Below are 19,731 nucleotides of genomic sequence, written 5' to 3' on the forward strand. Positions count from 1 at the left end.
TAGGCTGGTGTTAGTCATTGTTTTGTAATTTGGAGGGGAACTCCAGCTTATATTTTAAGTCCTTGCCAGTCAAGTACCAGACCCCTGCCAAATAAAGTTAGTGCATCTCAAAAACTCAAAATTCCTATATAATATATAATGGTCCTTTAAAAGACACGTGATAATTGTGAAAGAGGGATCAGTGACTAGCTGAACATAGTTGCATAGGAACTGACTTGTCTGGCTTGAAAGATTGTGCCAGGAATAATATGAAAAAGTGCTTTGCCACAAACTGGCTACATCACCACTAACTATGCTGCCAGTATTTAGAATCCAAGACTAAGGGAGGATGATGAACTCAGCCCAGATCATAACCAACAATACAAAAAAACATGCACTTAGTTTATGAATGATAAAATGAATGCTTCTGGCAAATGAGCTGCCACAGCAGGAATTAACATACCAGCAAACCTCAGTGAATATATACATATATATATATATATATATATATATTTATACACATATATATATATATATATATACATATATATATTCACAGAAAAAACCATAGGTTATAGACCATATATAGTTAGGAATTAGCATTTACAAAACCTTGAAAATTCACTGAAAAAAACATAGGTTATAGACCATATATAGTTAGGAATTAGCATTTAGAAAACCTTATTTTACTCACACAAAACCATTGAAATTCCATATATAGTTAGTTGCACTAACTATATATCGTGCACCCGCAATCCACTGCTGATCATGTCACATATTACATCATTCATGACATGGTCAGTGACATCACTGATGACATCACTGATGACATCTCAAATGACATCACTGATGACATCACTGATGACTACATCCAGTGACTGTATGTTTCTGTAAAGTTAAAATATGTCTTACATATTGAAGAATGAGTGGATGTATAAGTGTCTGGATGAAGGATTTAGTAGGTGCGTGACTGACTGTATGAGTGAGTGATTAAATGTGTCTCACTGAATGCATGGGTTAGTGACTAAACTGTCTTAATTTGTGCATCATTATGTCTGTTGTTCTGTAAACTGCTGCATGTGTTGATCATTAGCTATACGAGAGGCTATATGTGTTATTAATTGGTTGCCCAAGTATTTCTATGGGAGATTGAGTTTGTGTGGGGGTGGCTGGAAGGTGTGTGACTCTATGCATAGATGTGTGAGCAGTTTATTCACTAGGTGTATGAGTTCAAGAGTGCATGTGGAAACAGCTACATAGGCAGTTGACTGTGTGCATGAGTGTATTGATGAGTGAATGGATATCTCAATGCTACATGTCATAGTAAGTACATATGTAAAACACAGTACATTTGAGAGTTGGCATATATAAATAACTGTGCATGAGAGCCACTGAATGAGTGAGTGGTTGTATCGATCATTGTGAACTTGTATCAGGGATTGTATAAGAGAGTAAATATGTGTTAGTATATGTTTCAATAAGTAAGGTGTGTTTAACTGTATAGTTCAAGAAATGGAGGTGAGATTGTTTCTTTGCATGACTGACTGGGTGTGTGAGTAACTCCATGGATGAGTGGCAGTGTGTGAGTGTCTGTATACACTGAGTGTATCTAAGGTTATATCAGAGTCTGAAGAGGTTTATCGTATTAGCACAAGAATGATGTCAAATGAGATGTCATCAGTGATGTCATCAGTGATGTCATTTGAGATGTCATCAGTGATGTCATCAGTGATGTCACTGACCATGTCATGAATTATGTAATATGTGACATGATCAGCAGTGGATTGCGGGTGCACGATATATAGTTAGTGCAACTAACTATATATGGAATTTCAATGGTTTTGTGTGAGTAAAATAAGGTTTTCTAAATGCTAATTCCTAACTATATATGGTCTATAACCTATGGTTTTTTCAGTGAATTTTCAAGGTTTTGTAAATGCTAATTCCTAACTATATATGGTCTATAACCTATGGTTTTTTCTGTGAATTTCATTGGTTTTTTAACAGCTAATATCTGTAGCTGTAAAATGTATTCTTCTTTAAATCCAAAAATATATTTTATATGTTTATGAATAATTTTTTTTTTAAATATTTTTTTTTCTTCGTTCCCGCTTCGCGAATCGGGAAGCTTCCCGTTAGCTGACCTTGATGCCGCGAAATAGACCGCGAGCCGGTAAACGTTTCTTTACCGCAAGTGCCGCGTTAGAAAACAACATCGTGACGCCTCCCGTCCGCATGACGTTTCACGTTGTCGCGTGATACGTCATATGACGTGCTACGTTAGCGAACTGGTACGCGAAGCGAGTCGCAAAGCGCAGGTTTCTGGAAGCAAACCGGGAGGCCCTGCAAAGCGCTTAACGTAAACACAGCAAGTCATGTGACTTGGTAATAACACTTTTCATTGGTTCATTTCACTTTTGGTTTCCTAATGATGTAAGACTAGGTCATATAATCTAAAATGAACACTTTTGATTGGTTGAGAACTCTTGTTTTTCCCAAATGATGAAAATCCCTCCTTCTTTCCTCACTCTGACTTTCATCATTGTGAGAGAAAGACCCTTTGTGATCACTGAGCAATGGCTTCTTTAGTAGCTTCAGCTGGTGCTTCTCCACCACATCCAAGGAAGAGTGGACCACCTGCTCAAGTTGTAATTCAACAAGAAGAAGAAGAAGAGGAACAGGAGGACTAGCACGAAGAGAGGCAGTTTTTGCCTGAGCAGCCCAGGACGTCTCACCGGAAAGAAAACTTCATTTGGCAATTTTTTAAAATTCCCAAAGGTCAGAAAAAAGTAAATGCAAGATACGTAACTTGCCTTATATGTCAAGATAGACTGTCCAGAGGGACCGACAAAAAATACAGTTTCGGAAACTACACAATGCATCGCCATATGACTAGGTGGCATCCTAACAACTACAGTGCTGCACAGTTTCGGAACGACCTAGATAATCTCCCTATTATGGCCAGAAGATCTGTTGTACCGGAAGTAACGGGACCAGAGGGCAGGGAGATGGTGCCAAATATACAAATGAGATTTGGTGATGTAAAACACATCTGCGCATTTTGCGATGGATTCATTTCCTACGGAGAAAAAAGCATCACTCTGATCAACAGAGCTATTGACTATCATATGCAAGTTTGTCCGAAACGCCCAAAATAATAAATACTTCTTTTTTTTGTTTTGTTGCTCCTGTTGAGCCCTTTACAATGAATCGTTTTCATTGCCCCCTCCAAGAAAAACCCAAAAAAATATAAAACTGTTCCGAAAAATTCAAAAACAGTAAAAAAATGTTCAAAAAAAAAAAAAAATAAGTTCTTTTCAGAACTACCTCCCCGTTATTAAAAAATTGGTACAATATTTGGAACTGTGCCAACCTCTATTTCTCTTAGTTCGCTTCCCAGTTCGCTCGCGGGTACGCGAACCGGAAGCGACCCAAAAACAGTAGTATAAGGGAAGGAAACAGACACTTATGTTAAAAGAAAGACAGCTATAAGGGAGTAAACTAGAGATACCATTACCCGTAATCCACTGCTGATGATGTCACATATTACATCATTCATGACATGCTCAGTGACATCATCAGCAGAGGATTGCGGGTTTTTTGGCAACATGCCTTATCCACGGTTTAATAACGCTGCCTTTTGCTTTATATAAGTTTTCAAATTGTATGAAATATATACCAATAGGTCGTTATGAACCTTTAGGTAGTGCTTTTCTTCATGAGGTCTGGTCGCTTCCATACACATACAGATGTTTCAAAGATGATCAAGAAGTTTATCTGAATGGAGAGGAATGCACTGAGACGCCAGATCATTCACTAATGTGTAGGCACATACATTTACACGGTTCATGCAACAAACACCGACCAAATATGGCTTGCGTGTTGCAAGGCACGCCAGTTCCTGCTATCATCCCCACGTTCAAGTTGTTGGAAAATGGTAGTTATTTGATGCTCAATAATGAAGATTGTTCTGAGTTAATTAAAAGTATTCCTTTTATCGTAACAGTAAGTGAACGGGTTATTTGCTGCAGAAATGTTCTATTTCCTCCCACACATGAACATAGGGAGTTTTCAATCTGGCCACAAATACCAACCTTGAGACACGTTTCAACGGCATGGCAAGAATAAGAGCTCTTTTGTCTCAGAGAGAGGTGGCCTTGAGTTCGGCCCGTGAAACTTTCGTACTTCACATAGCGAACACCCATACAGAGGTGCAAAACCTTTTTCAATTAACATTTGCCTTTCAATTTCAGCAACATGTTTCCGACTATCTGTAACGCATCCTCCACAAAGTCCCTGGTGCACTTTTTTAAAGTTGTTACCAGTGGTCTCGTGACTTCATTTGAGAAAATCTTTGGAGTCATCCCTGCTTCCTTTCATTGTATTTTCTGCACTCTGGTTCGTGGATTGGCATTTTTACTTGCATTACCAGCGGACGCTCTTGTGCTTTTTTACATTTTTAAATATGGATGTCCCTCCTATGCAACCTCCGACCCTGCAGCTGCTGACACTGTTCCGCAATCGCATGCTAGAATATTATGGCACAATGCCGTTGGCGATATTAAGCACGGCATATGGATTATCTTTTCGGTTCTCCTACTTCACCTGTGTCCAGCCTGTATTTCACTGCCTGACCTGTGATTTCGATTGGGCCATTGATTTGTGTCTCTGCGGACCGGTTTCTCCTGACGTCGACTTTAATCAGCTGATGACTCCTATCATTACTCACGAGTTGGTTTGTCCTGGCGAAAGGATTATGGCTGTGGCATTGATGCATGGACTACTTGGTCCCTGGAATTTACTGGCGGCAGCACAGTCTTTCTTGGAACAGAGCTTTCTTGAAAACCCACCGAGCTGTCCTCTGATGGTGATAGAGGATCCGGTGCTGGGAGAGCACGTATGTTCTTTTCCGCTTTTAAATTGGATGGCTGAACTGTTTTCGGATGAAGACGGTGACTTCCTATTGGAGGCTGTTGCAGCTTATTTTGCATACACAGTTATGTCATAGACCTTTTTCATGTTTGATATGCTGAGTACTAGCATTTCATTGACAATTCATTGACTTATTTGTCAAGTTTTTATTATTTACCTTGCCTATTGGCTTAAGACTCGATAAAGTACTTGGCTGTTTTATTTTTCTTTAGCATTACATTTTCCTAGTTTTTAATGCTTTACCTTGCGGACCGTCCACATATAAACTTGCAATCTGCTCTCATGAGATGGCACTTCTATTATCTTATTCAGTTTGTTTCCGGATCATGAGGAGGTGTCATCTAGGTCCTGGATATCTTTACACCGTGTTAAGTTAGCATGGGCTCATTACCGGTTTAAACGCCATTTTTCCTTTTTTGCAACTTCTGCACACGACACTTAGTTGTTGCTTTAGCTTTCCACCTAGTAGTTCATCGTGGTTTACATGAGAATAATATGTTATTGGTCTACTATCTGCTTTACTTGTTAAACTATATCTGTACAGCGAGTGCTAAAGTTTCAAGAACAACACGATACAGAATTGTTATGAGGTCTGATCTCCACGACTTCATACTCATAACATAAGTGCAACTTCTGCCAATTCTGGGCATGAGGCGGGTTTTATATTGCTTTGCCGAACACACATACACAACAGTTGATGCGGTTCACATGAAGAGAGAGCTGGTGTATGCTGATGTGATTCCTTCAAATCTAAGACACTAAAGTATGGGCACGCCCTAAACCAACACAAAGAGACCTTCTTAGCAAATAATATAATATGTGTATTAGGGAGGGTGAGATATAAGCAGCCGCGGGCCGTGGAGGGAGTTACGATGGGGCAGGGAGGCGGGGAGGGGGAGAAGCAGGGTGGAGCCCTCTCTACCTTGCCCCTCCCCCTCCCCGCCTCCCTGCCCCACCGTAACTCCCTCCACGGCCCGCGGCTGCTTATAAGTGTTGCTAACTCTTATTCATTTACAGCATGTTAACATACTGTCACCATTCGCTTTTTATGTACTAGTAACTATGCTGGTAATTTTGCTACTGATAATATGTGTACTTGTATTCTCCACCCTGCTTCTCCCCCTCCCCGCCTCCCTGCCTCACCGTAACTCCCTCCACGGCCCGCGGCTGCTTATAAGTGTTGCTAACTCTTATTCATTTACAGCATGTTAACATACTATCACCATTCACTTTTTATGTACTAGTAACTATGCTGGTAATTTTGCTACTGATAATATGTGTACTTTTATTATCTAAGGTACTACGCCTGAGAAGACGGCATTAGTAAATAAACATTTCAAATACACATCTGTTCTTCTTAACTCCATGTTCTGGTTTCTAAGAAATCTATAACGACCGACTGTTCATGAGTTCCACGTATCCTGGGGTACTATAAGTTCATATTCTGGATTGTCTAAACATTGAGAGTTTGTTATATCCAATGTGACACTGTACCTAGCTTGCTAAATAGTTTTTGATTACTAACGTGAGTTTTGGGACACCCTAATTCGCCGAGGTTCCAATCCTCTGTCCACAGTTCTGTGTGAGAACAGAAACCCTGCGACAGGGGCACCCCCGACCCTTGCTGGAGCTTCATCACACTTGCGATACAACTCCAGCAATGCATTCGCCGAGGTTCCAATCCTCTGTCCACAGTTCTGTGTGAGAACAGAAACCCTGCGACAGGGGCACCCCCGACCCTTGCTGGAGCTTCATCACACTTGCGATACAACTCCAGCAATGCGCCACCTTTACGGCACAGATACATCACGCATCTGTGCTGTTTTTGCCCCATGATGCGCCGCATTGTAAATGCAGCACACCATAGGTGACGGAACAGCGGCACAGAATGACTAACACATCCCTGGTGATGCGCCAGTCATCATAAATGTATCCCTATGCTTCTTATCTTGTTAGAGATGAACCGCCATATGTATCATCAAAGTTATTTGCATTTCCTAAATAGCGAACTTTAAGGAATAAATAGCGATTCTTTACCATTCCTAGTTTGCGATGAGCTATTTGCTAATTAGCCGAATGTAGCCCAATGAAGCCCAATGTAGCCCAATGTAGCCCAAAGATGGCCGCCAGACACACAAAAAAACAAATGTAGCCCAAATATCAGCCAGATGTAGCCCAACTATAGCCCAGTGACAGAATGACCAATCAGCTTCGCAAACCTCCGTTACGCGGAGCGCTGTTACAGATATATATCTTTTTTTGAACGTTAATTTCTCAAAATCCACTGGAGCACATATATTGAGACCTAGCAAAGGCACATCGGGCTACCAGTCCCTAATATTTTGCCAAGTTTCGTGCAAATCCATTCAGCCGTTCAATTATTATTATTATTATTTTTTTTTGCCCCGCGGGGCCCTTTTAAAACCTCCACATCAAACCTAGGGGGTCAGCGAGGATCTACTATGCCCCCTTATAGTTATTTCCCCCTTTGTTTTGACCTCCTCTTGTCTCTCGATCCTACCGAGAGACAAGATGGCGGCCGCTACGGACTGTTTGGAATGTTGACAGACGCCGGAGAACCAATCAGCTTCGCTTCACAAAGCTCCGTTGCGCGAAAAGTCCGCGAACCAGTGCGCTGCCCGGTCCGCTGTTACAGATATATATCTTTTTTTAAACGTTAATTTCTCAAAATCCACTGGAGCACATATATTGAGACCTACAAAAGGCACATCGGGCTACCAGTCCCTACAATTTTGCCAAGTTTCGTGCAAATCCATTTAGCCGTTCGGGCTAAAAGTGAGGCCAACCGCCCTATGGAAAACTCAATGTTAAAAACACGTTTTGGGACCCCCCTTTTTTCTCGGCCCCCACTGGACGAACCCCCCCCAAATTTTCAAGGGCTGCTCAGAAACAAAATGTGCCATTTTCCTGAAAATTTCAGCCAATTCCGTCCACAAACGCCAAAGTTATTAGACATAGAATTTTCAAAAAACCCATAGAGAAAAAATCCTAACTATATATACCTACTGGCGACCGCCAGTAGGTAATATATATGTATATATATATACATATATATATATATATATATATATATGTATATATATACATATATATATATACATATATATATGTATATATATATATATGTATATATATAGCAGAACTATCTCACCATTAGCATACTCTGGTTTTCCCTTTGACAGTGATCCTTGACTAGACTGCTAAACAGCAGTAGATGATGCTTCAAAATTTGTTTTATGGCAGATTGTTCCTATATGACGTGGAACAGAGAAAGATTACAAAAGTAATAGATGCACAAGTTTTTGTTGAGGTTGTTAAAAACATTTGATAATAAAAGGCATGGCTTTCTCCAGTGGTGAGAAAGTGGGACCAGGATTCACCTACATGTTTATTATCCATCCATAAATGTTTAAAAGACATAACATAGTTCTCCGTAACGAATAGACAGAGCAGGACCAGGACCTACTTTTCATCATCAGACATGGACCCAAAACAATTTCAGGATCCATGCAAGAACAAGGGTATCTCGGCACAGAAGGACAGCAGAGGGAACAAACTGTAAAAAAATAATCACTCTGTCCCTGACAGACAGAGGTCAGATGAGAGGTGCGGAGCACCGGTCCCTGGCCGCTGGAGCACCATAGCTGTGGGTGGGCCTTCAAGTGTAGAGAGAGAAAAAGGCCTCAGTGATTAGTCACAATATATCTAATTAAAAAATGGTTCAACACTTCAGGGGCAGGGTAAGTAGAAGCATCTCGAAGAAACAGACGCCACGCAGTTTTCAATGGTTGAATGCGTCCCACTGCCGTTAGCTCACTGCTTGGCTCCCGTGGCACTGTGTTGATTACCCCTTTCCCCAGAAGCCGTCCCTCTTGAAGGTTCCACTGAAGTCTACCCGACCCATTTCGCTTGATGCTTCAAGCCTGGTTGTTTCCAATCCTTATATGGGGAGAAGAGCTGCGATTCCGCGATACTGGCCGACTATGGAGCGGGATTCGTGGTGCGACCTAGGACTTCTCAACTGTCTCTTCGGTGGACATTCAAGTGAAAGTACTGATCTAGGAAAAAACTCTGTGCATCAATTTTGTTTTATAATTAGCATGGATATTTACATGCGGCTCAACACAGCGTGGATGCAACTATTCAAAGCCCTGTAAGCCTCCATAAATCCTCAAGGACGCCGAGAGGACGTCCAGTGTGCTTTTCTCTTACCCCTATTGTGTGGGGAGATATCACGAACCATCAGTACTACATTTAGTGTAGTACTGTACATGTCCTGGTTTGCTAGATTCCCCAGTGAGGAGGATTGGTAAATTTACATCTCAACTTTTGCCTCAAATCCCTACAACCTCGGGAATCCTGACAAGCAAGAGAGAGAAAAGCAGACCATAGCGAAAGAAGTAAGTGAAAGAAAACAGTAGTGACAACGGGATACTGCAGTGATGAAAAAGAACCTGCAATAGTGACAGAGAAGTGTATTCTGGCACAAGAAAGAACCAAGAGGGGGAAAGACTAGACACTCGGTGCTTGGTAGGCAAGGCATCCGGAGGTGGGCTCCTGAGACAAATCATGGGCCCATGAACTTATTTTTATTTTTATTTAGAAATGTACAAATTAGTCAATGGTTTATTTACTGGTTTATTTGACCGTAGGCATTTACTGACATGATACCGCCACTTTTACGTTTCAATTTATAGGATAACCTCAGTTTAAAATAAGTCACGTGAAGTGATTGCGCACTTTTAGTACTAGTAATAATCAGTGAAATCGTAATTGTAAATGTCCTAATCCGTGAAAATCTAAATGTGACTTTTAATTCCCCTCCTCGAGTTGTTGCTTCTAATTATCCTAATGAAATGCAGACTTGAAGCAGTCATGGAAGCAGAAAGAGAGCTCATATATTGATCGACACAGTCATGGCAAGAATGATACTTGCTGGAAACGAGGGCAGAGACCTGAAAATAAAACACTACAGTGTAATTGATGAACGCAAAAGCCTTTGACATAATAAACCTGGAACCTCTGTGAGTCATGACAAGCAGTGCGCATGCGTAAAGATGCAGAGCGAGCACTACCCCGACAAAAGCATGTTTGCAGCTGCACTGCAAGGAAAGGGGGGACAGGACAAGCAGAGCTCCACAAATGAGACTGGATAAAAGGAGCAAAAAGTCGAGAGATTATAAACTTAAACTTCAAACAGTTGTTTCTTCATTCCTTATACCAAAGATTTATGGATGTTGTAAGCAAAGCCAAATTAACAAAGGTGATAAGATATAGCAAAAAGACACCATCTTGAGAAATGAATACAAAGATTACTGCTCATAGTAATCATTGAAACAGCCCCAATGTTATATTTTATTGTATTGTAATTGCATTTATATAGAGCTTACTACCCCTGATGACGCGTCAAAGCGCTTTTTCGGCGAGTAGCACGCTACTCCGGGACCCATAGAGGATTAGTTTTGAATTACTATAGTGAAACATGCAAGTACATTTTATTTGGTGGATAGGTTAGTCAGTTATTTGGATTTGGAATGATAGCTGAAGGATAGAGGAGGAAAAATGTTTGTATTTATATAAAGCTGGTTGACCCACGCTATTCAGCAAGCCTACAAAGGATTAGTGGTGAATTAATATGGTGGAATATGAAGTAATTTCAGTGGTGGATATTAGTAAATTACTTGGAGTGAGAAGGATAGCGGAGGGCTAAAAGGGGAAGAAAGGTTTGCATTCATATAGCACTTGTTACCCCGGATGGGTGTTGAAGCGCTTTTCTGGCGAGTAGTGAGAAAAGGCACTCCCAACTGTAACCTGCATGGATATTACAAGTCACCCAGTAGTTCTGTGATAAAGAGACAAGAGGTCCCCAGCAGAGTGACTTGAGATCATGGAACTCCAAGGTGACTTTAAAGTTTAGAAATATGTTTTTGCTTGTAATATGCATGTTAGCATGTTCCCCTCAATATGGCGAACAAGAGCAGGAGTATGACACAACCTCCAGGCATGTAGAGCAGCTGGGGAAATCCTCATTATGGGCGGCAGTGTCAGCTGAACGGTACCATGGAAGGAGGGCTCAATTGTTGTATCTTCCCACAACCTGCAAACATTCCAGTCTTTAGAGCCCCTCTTTCCATTTTTAGGTCTGCCTAGAGATACCTGTAGCTGCCTGTCAGAGATCTTAAGTTACCAATACATTACTCCATCCATACATCATACGCATTGATCACGGAGCGTGGGGGTTTTAGTCAGCCACCAACAACCATTAGTTATTGGCATATTTAATGAGTTGGGTGGGCAGTTCTTCAAGCCATGGCATTTCATGAAAGGTTACACGGTTTTACCCTTATATTTTGCATTGACAATTGTGATAGGACTTGGCTTTGAGTAGTTCCCTAAATTAACCTTTGTACCCACAATGCCCTAACCTCTCTGTCTCTGTGCCATGTGCAAAATTTTTGCTACTGTACCTTCCGATGCTGCTGGTGCTCGTCTTTGCCAATGCTTGCAGCTTTACTCACAAGCACAAGCAAAGTCATTTACGTCATTGGCAATCTAGATTTAGAAAAATCGTTAAAAGATGGCTGCTGAGCTGCTGCTTTATGAACAAGCATTTGCTATGCAATAGGTCACACATTTACAAAACTCTTGAAAATGCAAGACCTATTGCATTGCAAATGATTGTTTGCAAAAGCGCCCCATGCGCGCTTTTGACTTTAATGGTGGCCGTGCCCCTTTCTTTAGCAGCTAGTCTAAGGAAAGGTGCGCGGCCGCCGTTAACGTGAAAGCGCAGTATGGGGCGCTTATACAAACTAAAGTTACAAAACAGAAAAAAAAACACGCAGCAGCATTTGGGGACACAAATAAACCAAAGGCACGGCCACCACTGTGGCGTGCCGTGCTATGAAAAAAATAGTAAAGCCCTACATAGCGTGTCCATAACAAAATAGTGCTCAAAGGCTGTAATTAAAGCCTACCAAACAACAACACACCTAACAGGGGGTGTCCTCATGGGAGGTTACAAATGAAGGCAAGGCGGTGCTAAGGAGGGAACAACAATCCTATTAACGAATCAGAAGCCAGCATTTACCAGGGACAATAACACAAGCCAATGAAAAATATTATGGAGAGTGGGCGAGCTTTAAGTCCATACCTAAATACAGCATGCCTCGCATAGCAGCGCATGCGCTGCCCAGGCTCGACCTAAAAACCATTACAAGATCATGGGCATGCACAGCGGAAATCTTCGAATGGCTTTTCATGAAGCATACAAAGAATTACAGATGGGGAACAATGAATAACAGGCATGTTTATCACCAAGGCGTTCTGAGTGACATAAAATAAACAATGAGAGCGAAGCCTGCACTGTCAGACTAAACGGGGGGACATTATACTCGTTCGCAGTGCGGGGGATGCAGGGTGGTCCAGGGCTTCTGAGTAAGGGTAAACCAACAGTGGGTAACGATTTTTGCTACACCACCGTTATTACGTCAAAGCAGTGAATAACTAGACTAAGAATCTGGTGTTCATGCTAGTGGCTTTCAGTGAGAGCCATACGTAACGAGAAAACCCCTGCAGGATGGCTGCAGTACTAGTACGCTCACTCGGCAACCATCAGGAGAAAAAGAATTGACAAAGTCAAACACAGGCAGTTTCTTGCATCAACAGTGGAAGTCGGTACCCTGTAGCTGACAGCCACTGCAACCCTCCAGCCTTTCTGCAGGGTGGAGGGGCTCAGCGAGGAGCATGGGGTCAGGTGGGAACTGAGCCCATCCATCAAGAATCATGGAAGCGATGCAGTCTTCTGGCTAGCTCAAGCCTCTCCTGCCGAGGGAGCTGGTTAACTGAAGGAAAAGTAGTTAAAATATGCCTGCACTTCAACTCTTGAACTGAGTGTGACCGTTTTGGGACTCCCTCCTCCCACAGGTAAGTTTACAGAGGCGGGATGACTCGCTGAGTGAAAAGGAGTGTGTCCATCATATGTTCATCCCGCCATTTGTCCATCCATCCATCCATCCACCCATTCTTTCATCTGTCCCTCTATTCATTCTTCTGTCCATCTACATCAGCCTATTAATCCATCCCTTTTCATATTCATTTGTCCATTTTCAATTCATCCATCTATCAGTCCACTCATCAATCCATCTGTCCATCTATATGGTCATCTATCATTCTCTTCATAGAACCATCAGTTCGTCCATTTGTATATAATAATCCATCCCTTCCTAACATTCTTCTTTCTGTTCATCTGACCATATGTCCATGTTTCTGTTTCTTTGTCCTCCCATCTATCTGATCCTCTATCAATCTCCCTAATTCCCTCTGCATCCTTTGCTCTTTTTGTTAATGTTTCCTATCCTCCATCCCTTTATGACAAAGCACATCTTCTTGGTCAGAGGGTTTCGCACTTCACCATTTGAACTGACACTGTATAGCGGCCTATCCCCCTGTCACAAATTACCTAGAATGTCAAAGTATTTGTGCTCCAAGTGTAGTTGACTGTTTTGCTTACCATTAAGTAAAGTCTTAAAAAGAAATGTTCGTTCCCTTACTAATAACGTTTTTTCGGCATTTTTGATATAGAGGAGAAGTAGAGAATGATGAAAACAGATATGCATGGACATCTTTCCAGGCACTGCAAAAACCTACATTAGCGCAGCATCCCCCCTGAACCTCGAGCAAGGTAAGCATTTTAGCTTCCCAACTCGGTATTAATTCACGCTGACAATTTTAGCTTACAATTCGCTGCCCGCAGCCTCCAGATCATAGTATTCGTTCTCCACTAGGTTCCAATGTCCATATCCACCCTGCGAGTCTAGACCTGGTGTGCCTCTTTGGCTCACTGATACCTTGTAATGTGCCTTTTGGCTAAGGGAAGCACCAAGATGATAAACAATTTAGTGTATCTTGTATTTTCAATGTCTCTTACAAGGACAGTAGGGCCTTCAGGGGGTTTCAGAGTAAGCCTCCATTTGATTGCCTCAGAAATAACTTAGGGCACCCTTACCCAGAAGCCCTAAACCACTGTGCATTGCCCATACGGCGCGTTTAATGTCTGACAATGCAGACCTTGAGGTGAGCTAACCTCCTTAGCCTTCATCAGATGTAGTATATCCTAGTTATTCTGGGACAGTCGATAGCCACAGCGGTGTAAAGAAAAATGATGGCCCGTCTGCAGAATGTGATAATGAGCCGCAGGATTTTTAATGTCTTTAATATCTTGCAAATATTTAGGCTGTGGGGTTTTAGGTTTAAACCTATAATAACTGATAAAACCCCCCTGAAAGAAAAATAGCCCTCACCGGTGAAAACATATAAACACTGAAAAAACACCTGGACAACCACAAACTAAATGCCATTCAAAGAAAGGAAAAAGAGAGTGAAAGTAATTTTTTTCTTCCTGAAGGGGTCAATACAATGTAACTTTGTTATACAAGTAGAAGTAAGAAAGACTGGCTAACATTATTCTGCTTGAGTTTTGTTCTTTAGGGATGCCACTAAAATATTGTTTCTTCTTCCTTTTACTTTTTCAGTTTTGTGGACTTTGGTCTAAAGATGCAGGGTTTAGTTTCATGTTTTAGGTCTAGTTTAATTATTTTATAAACTATAGAGAATCAGGAAATATCAAACTCATATTTGATATTTTGGCTGCATTTGATTCTTTCACCGATAGGTAAAATGGCTGGTTTCATAAAAATCTTTCCTAATATGTGTCATCACATTTACCCACAGAGAATGGGTAAAAACCCTTAATACATCAGACCATAGTTTCTAGTGGGTCAGTATTGATAGTAGGTGAATTGCCAACACCTCAGGCTTTAAACATTCAATGCAAGGCATAGTGACAAGTATATATATCACCAAGCATCTGGGATAGTGGTGAAAACATGACACCAGACTTTTGGAAAACATGGAACGCAGTGTCACTTGTAATGCTCTGCAAAAAAGGTTCTTTCCAAGTTCAACAAAGATTGGAGTGATATTGTTTGTATTTGCAGTGATTCAGCTACGTATATAAAAAAGTTGTGTGATGACCTATCAAAATTGATACCCGAGCTGAAGTGATTCCCTGTAGTAGATCCTTGCCACTTGTTAGATGGTATGCTGAAAGCATGTTTACAATCTTAAGAGTTAATGAGGGATGCTATTGACTTTTTAGTCCATTCTGGTGCACTGGTTTCTAATGCACAGGAACTAAATCGCAAATATTTATCATTTCGTGCTTTATGTGGCATCAAAGAAAGAGTCATCCCAACGGTGTCCCTTAGCTGCTGGTTCTCAGCCCAATGGGCTAAGAATGCTGAGAGGGCCTTTTCAAGGAAGTTTACATGGGAAGGAAAGAGCGTGCGCACATGACCCAAAGACTCACTGAAGAAGTATTGTATGGTGTACTACAATAAGATTAATTTGCAAAAATCTATTTGAACCTCATATACACTATAAGTACACTGTCTATATACCATGTTCCTTCAGTGCAGAAAGCAAGCAATAATATAAGCGAAACGTTCCATAAACACTGGAAAAACACTTTTTCTGTTTTTAGTGGCGCGAAAATGTGTAACCACTGATAACTGTTTTTTAAGATATCGATAACACTGAAAAAACCCCACCAGAATTTACCAAAAATAGAAACTGAAAACAGGAAAGCCTACAAATATTCAAAGCCTTTGAGCTGATTGGGGCCCCCTTTGCCACAGGGGCTACATAAGTCTGTGTTATGCCCCTGGATAGCCAGCTGAGATAGTTATTTCTTACAGTGCCAGTACAGTATCTCTCCAATTATTCTCAGATAGTATCCCTACATCCACCTTACAGGCTTCCATGAGTGTCTGGAGGGGTCACAACTAGAGTACTGTAACCCTAGGAAGTCATCTCGCCACTAAGTTCATCAGTCTGAGGTTTAACTCCATGGGGCTGAAGTCCCAGAGGACATCAGTAGCTCGCATTTGTGCACAGGAAATGTTGTCTGTGGTCCATGTCCAGGCTGCAAACGCCAAAAGTATCCGCCTATTGGTTAATTTATAGTCAGCGGTACTAGAAGAAGCCCAATCAGAAGCTTTTCTGAAACCTGGGTCAATACGATTTTGCTGGTCCCCACCTCTTAAACTGAAAAAGAAAAAGTATTTCTCACCACCTAGTGGCTGTGCTATCCCTCAATGACCATCCAATACATGCTTTCTTATTAAATAAACTAGCAGGAGCGCAGTCCAGAGGGCAAGGATCCATAGCTGCCCCTCCCCTGGTGAATATCCTGGTTGGCTACCTCTCTCGAAAGCCACCACCTGAAGAAACTAGGCTCCCGCTAAGAGGAGAATTTCTTCAGTCAGAACATTCATTTTCTGACATCAAATCTCCCCCATTCTTCCTCCTCAAATGTCCTTATGGATTCAGCATCTTTTAGCTTACATTCTCAATATCTTCGGCCAGTTCCTTCATCAAGCATTACATCAGTGCATGACTTAAAGAGGACGTATATCCTCTGTACATGGTTTGCCCGCGTCACAAAGACTGCAGAGAGGACATGCAAAGGGTATAATAGCTTTAAACCATGTACAGATCGATCAAAAAGGGAAATACACTACTAACGTACCTGCCGAGCAGCTCCGGACTCCAGCTGATGAGGAAGGGAATGCTTTCTACCTCCCCTAGAAAGTTTTTCTCGAATTGGGTATCTGGGATCCCCATTTTCCACAGTCAGTTCATCATCTTCGCCAACAGACTCCAAACGAGATGCACCACCTGTTGCAGAAAAAAGGGATATGTTTAGCGCGCAACATTAACATACACTTTATAGGTCAAGCCGAAATACACTCTTACACTTCAAGGACTTTATCCCAGTTTACATCTTTGAGTCCAAGGATCAGAATGTCTAGGAACAAAAAGAGCAGTTTTCATGTTGGGACTGAAGTCATTGGCCTCAGAAGGATCGAAGCATGTGTCAGTTCTGACAACACTTAAATGCATCATCTTCATTGAATAAAGAGTCCTCAAAAAGAAGTGCTTAGGGCTACCTTTCCAGCCACTCCTACACTTGAGAAATCTACTCATGCACACTGGTGTGTGCTTTTTTAGGTGTAGAGTTAGTCAAGACCTTTTGATTTATCAAAATGACTTTTATAATTACACTTATTAATAGTGGCTTTCAGCCAATCTTCTTCAACCACTGTACGGATATTGGGTCATTTACATTTTTTCCACCCACTACTACAGCATATAGCATGGGGCAATGGGTCAGCCCATTTCAGCCACTGGCTAACTTCACTGTGAGTGATGGCATTCTGCCCTTTCACAAGCAGCATATCCACCCACAAGGTAGTTCCTTAAGATGCCAAAGCCTTTTATGGAAATGTGTGCTTTAGGAGACCAAAGCATATTTTTGTTTTTAACCCATGTTTCTATTTTTTGATTGACTAGGGGAGCTTCAACAAGAATTATGTTTAGCAAAAAGCATGACAAAACAAGCATGGACAAAGCCAAAAGACTGGGAGCCAACACCAGCTCTGCCAAAGCTTGTTATTTGCTAATTTGATCTCTGCATGGTTTAGTGTCTTGCACAATCGTGCATCCCATATGGAGCTGCCCAATTACAAAATAAGAGCATAGCTATGTGATTAGTCGTGTGCTACACTTTCTCATTGTATTTTATTTATCAGTATATGCTCTTCCCTAAAATCATACATCATATAATACAACGTAGATACATTAAACATCTCAAAGGATTTTTTAAATGCAAATATTCTGTAACATACATTCACTGGATCAGAACATTCAAATAAAATGATGGCGTCAGACACAGTAGCAATACTGAGCTTATAAACAAGTGGCTCAACTTCTGTTTCAAAGCAAGACCAAGGAAGAGTACATGGACTAGATCCTGTCAAGCATAACCAATCAGTTTTCAGCACTTGTTCTTTATCTGTAGCTATGGATTCCCCCAATTGGCAGGCTTCCTGTAGAAAGGACAATGTGTAGGCTGTTCCTTGTAGTCAGAAAAGCTTTATTCACAACTAGGAATTATCACCCATCCACCTCCATGAGACGCGTCCAACGGACTACCCTAGAATCGCCTCCAACATTTTCAGAATATCAGGAGCTGGGTAGAATCCCCTGCGCACATCAATCCACACACGAGAAAACCACACAACTCCCCTTCTTAACCTCATCGCTGCGGCGCGAATTCCGCCGCAGTGCTGAACATTCCGATCGCGGGCGTGGTCATGACGGCTCCTGGCCGTCATCAGCACACGCCCACTGTGACTTATGACGGCCGGGAGCTGTCATTAGCATGGAAGAGGTTAAAACAACACAATAACTTATGCTATACATACAAACAAATTTATCTAGACTAACCATAAAATATAAAATGTACACAGTCCAAGCTAAACAGGAAATGCTAAATATACATGGTGTTTCCAGACTTGGGTTTCCTTAACAATCCCTAAAATAAAATGTACACAGTCCAAGCTAAACATGAAATGCTAAATATACATGGTGTTTCCAAACGTAGGTTTCCTTACCAATCCCTAAAATTTCCTTTTTCTTTTTAACACATTACCCCATCAATCAGGCTTTCATTTTTTTTTTTTGCAGAGTTTTATATAGCGCGAACTAGAACCGAACCGAATCAGTTATCAGAGCGCTTTACATAGCACCAGTTACGTTACATGAGGACACACTTTCATTTTTTAGGCACGGGGAGATTAAGTGATTTGCCCAGAATCATAGGGGGTTTTTGGCGTCGTTACCGAGACTCGAACCAAGTTCCCCAGGTCCGAGGACGAGCGCCTTAGCCGTTAGGCCAACCCCTCTCCCTTCAACCCCCATACTCGGTTCTCTTTACCGGCTTCCAGTCAAGAAAGCAGATTGTCTTTAAGATCTGTTGTCTTGCTCATAAAGCTTTATTTGGCACACCCCTTCTGTATCTTAAAGACAAACTAGGCTACTACTGTCCCTCTCACAAACTAAGATCCAGTGATAAGACACTGCTGTCTATTCCCCATGTCTGAGTCGCAAGACAGGGGGCAGACCCTTTTGTTACACTGCTCCAACAACCTGGAATCAGCTTCCAAGCCACCTTCGAGGCTGTTTAGATTTGGTCAATTTATTCTAAAAGTCTGGCTGTTTTAAATTACTAGGTGCGTTTTATTGTGGCGGAAGAGCGCCGAGATACACCTCTGGGTGTGATTTGTTGACCTTTACTAAATAGATATAACATATAACACATCCATACATTTCACCAAGTACAAAACAATTAGCATGTGTAATCTTTCAAGTATGATGGTACCACCCTTGACCTTGAACTCCTGCTCAAATCCTCAGCAACTTGATATGGTCTTCTTGGTTACTTCAGATTGTCGCCAGTGTAGAAAGGGCAATGTTGCAGTCAGAAGAGCTTTATTAACAACTAGGAAATATTACCCCATCCAGCTCCATAAGACGAATCTAACGGACTACTCTAGAATCTCTTCCAACATTCTCAGAATTTCAGGAGCTGGGTAGAATCCCCAGCGCACATCATTCCGCGCACAAGGATACCTCACCTCCCATTTTAAAACGAGCCTAGAAGCATCTCACCTGAGAGAGAACAACACTCGTTTCAATCCAATCATTACCCCCAAATGCAGTTCCTTGTCATATAGCTAAGTAAGCTTTTCATCAGGGTCACCACTTCCCTCCAGGTCATTACAGATATCATACCTAGACTACTGGTTGATTGTCTGACAAATGTTAGGTGTTTCAGCCTTGTTTTGCATCCAATGAAGTAATTAGATTAACATATCTGACATCAATGATTTGTAGGTA

At 41.5% G+C, this 19,731-nt stretch overlaps 1 protein-coding gene across 1 annotated transcript in view; it reads right to left on the bottom strand.

Annotated features, from left to right (window-relative positions):
- Positions 1-19,731, bottom strand: part of PDZD2 (PDZ domain containing 2) — a 1,063,478-nt gene that overhangs the window by 266,560 nt on the left and 777,187 nt on the right. The window contains exon 7 of the mRNA XM_078674899.1: positions 16,520-16,668. Within this exon, the coding sequence (XP_078531025.1) occupies positions 16,520-16,668 (149 nt within the window). The remainder of the gene's footprint in view (positions 1-16,519; positions 16,669-19,731) is intronic.

Source organism: Lissotriton helveticus, chromosome 2_1, assembly GCF_964261635.1.
Source record: "Lissotriton helveticus chromosome 2_1, aLisHel1.1, whole genome shotgun sequence".
Lineage (NCBI taxonomy): Eukaryota > Metazoa > Chordata > Amphibia > Caudata > Salamandridae > Lissotriton > Lissotriton helveticus.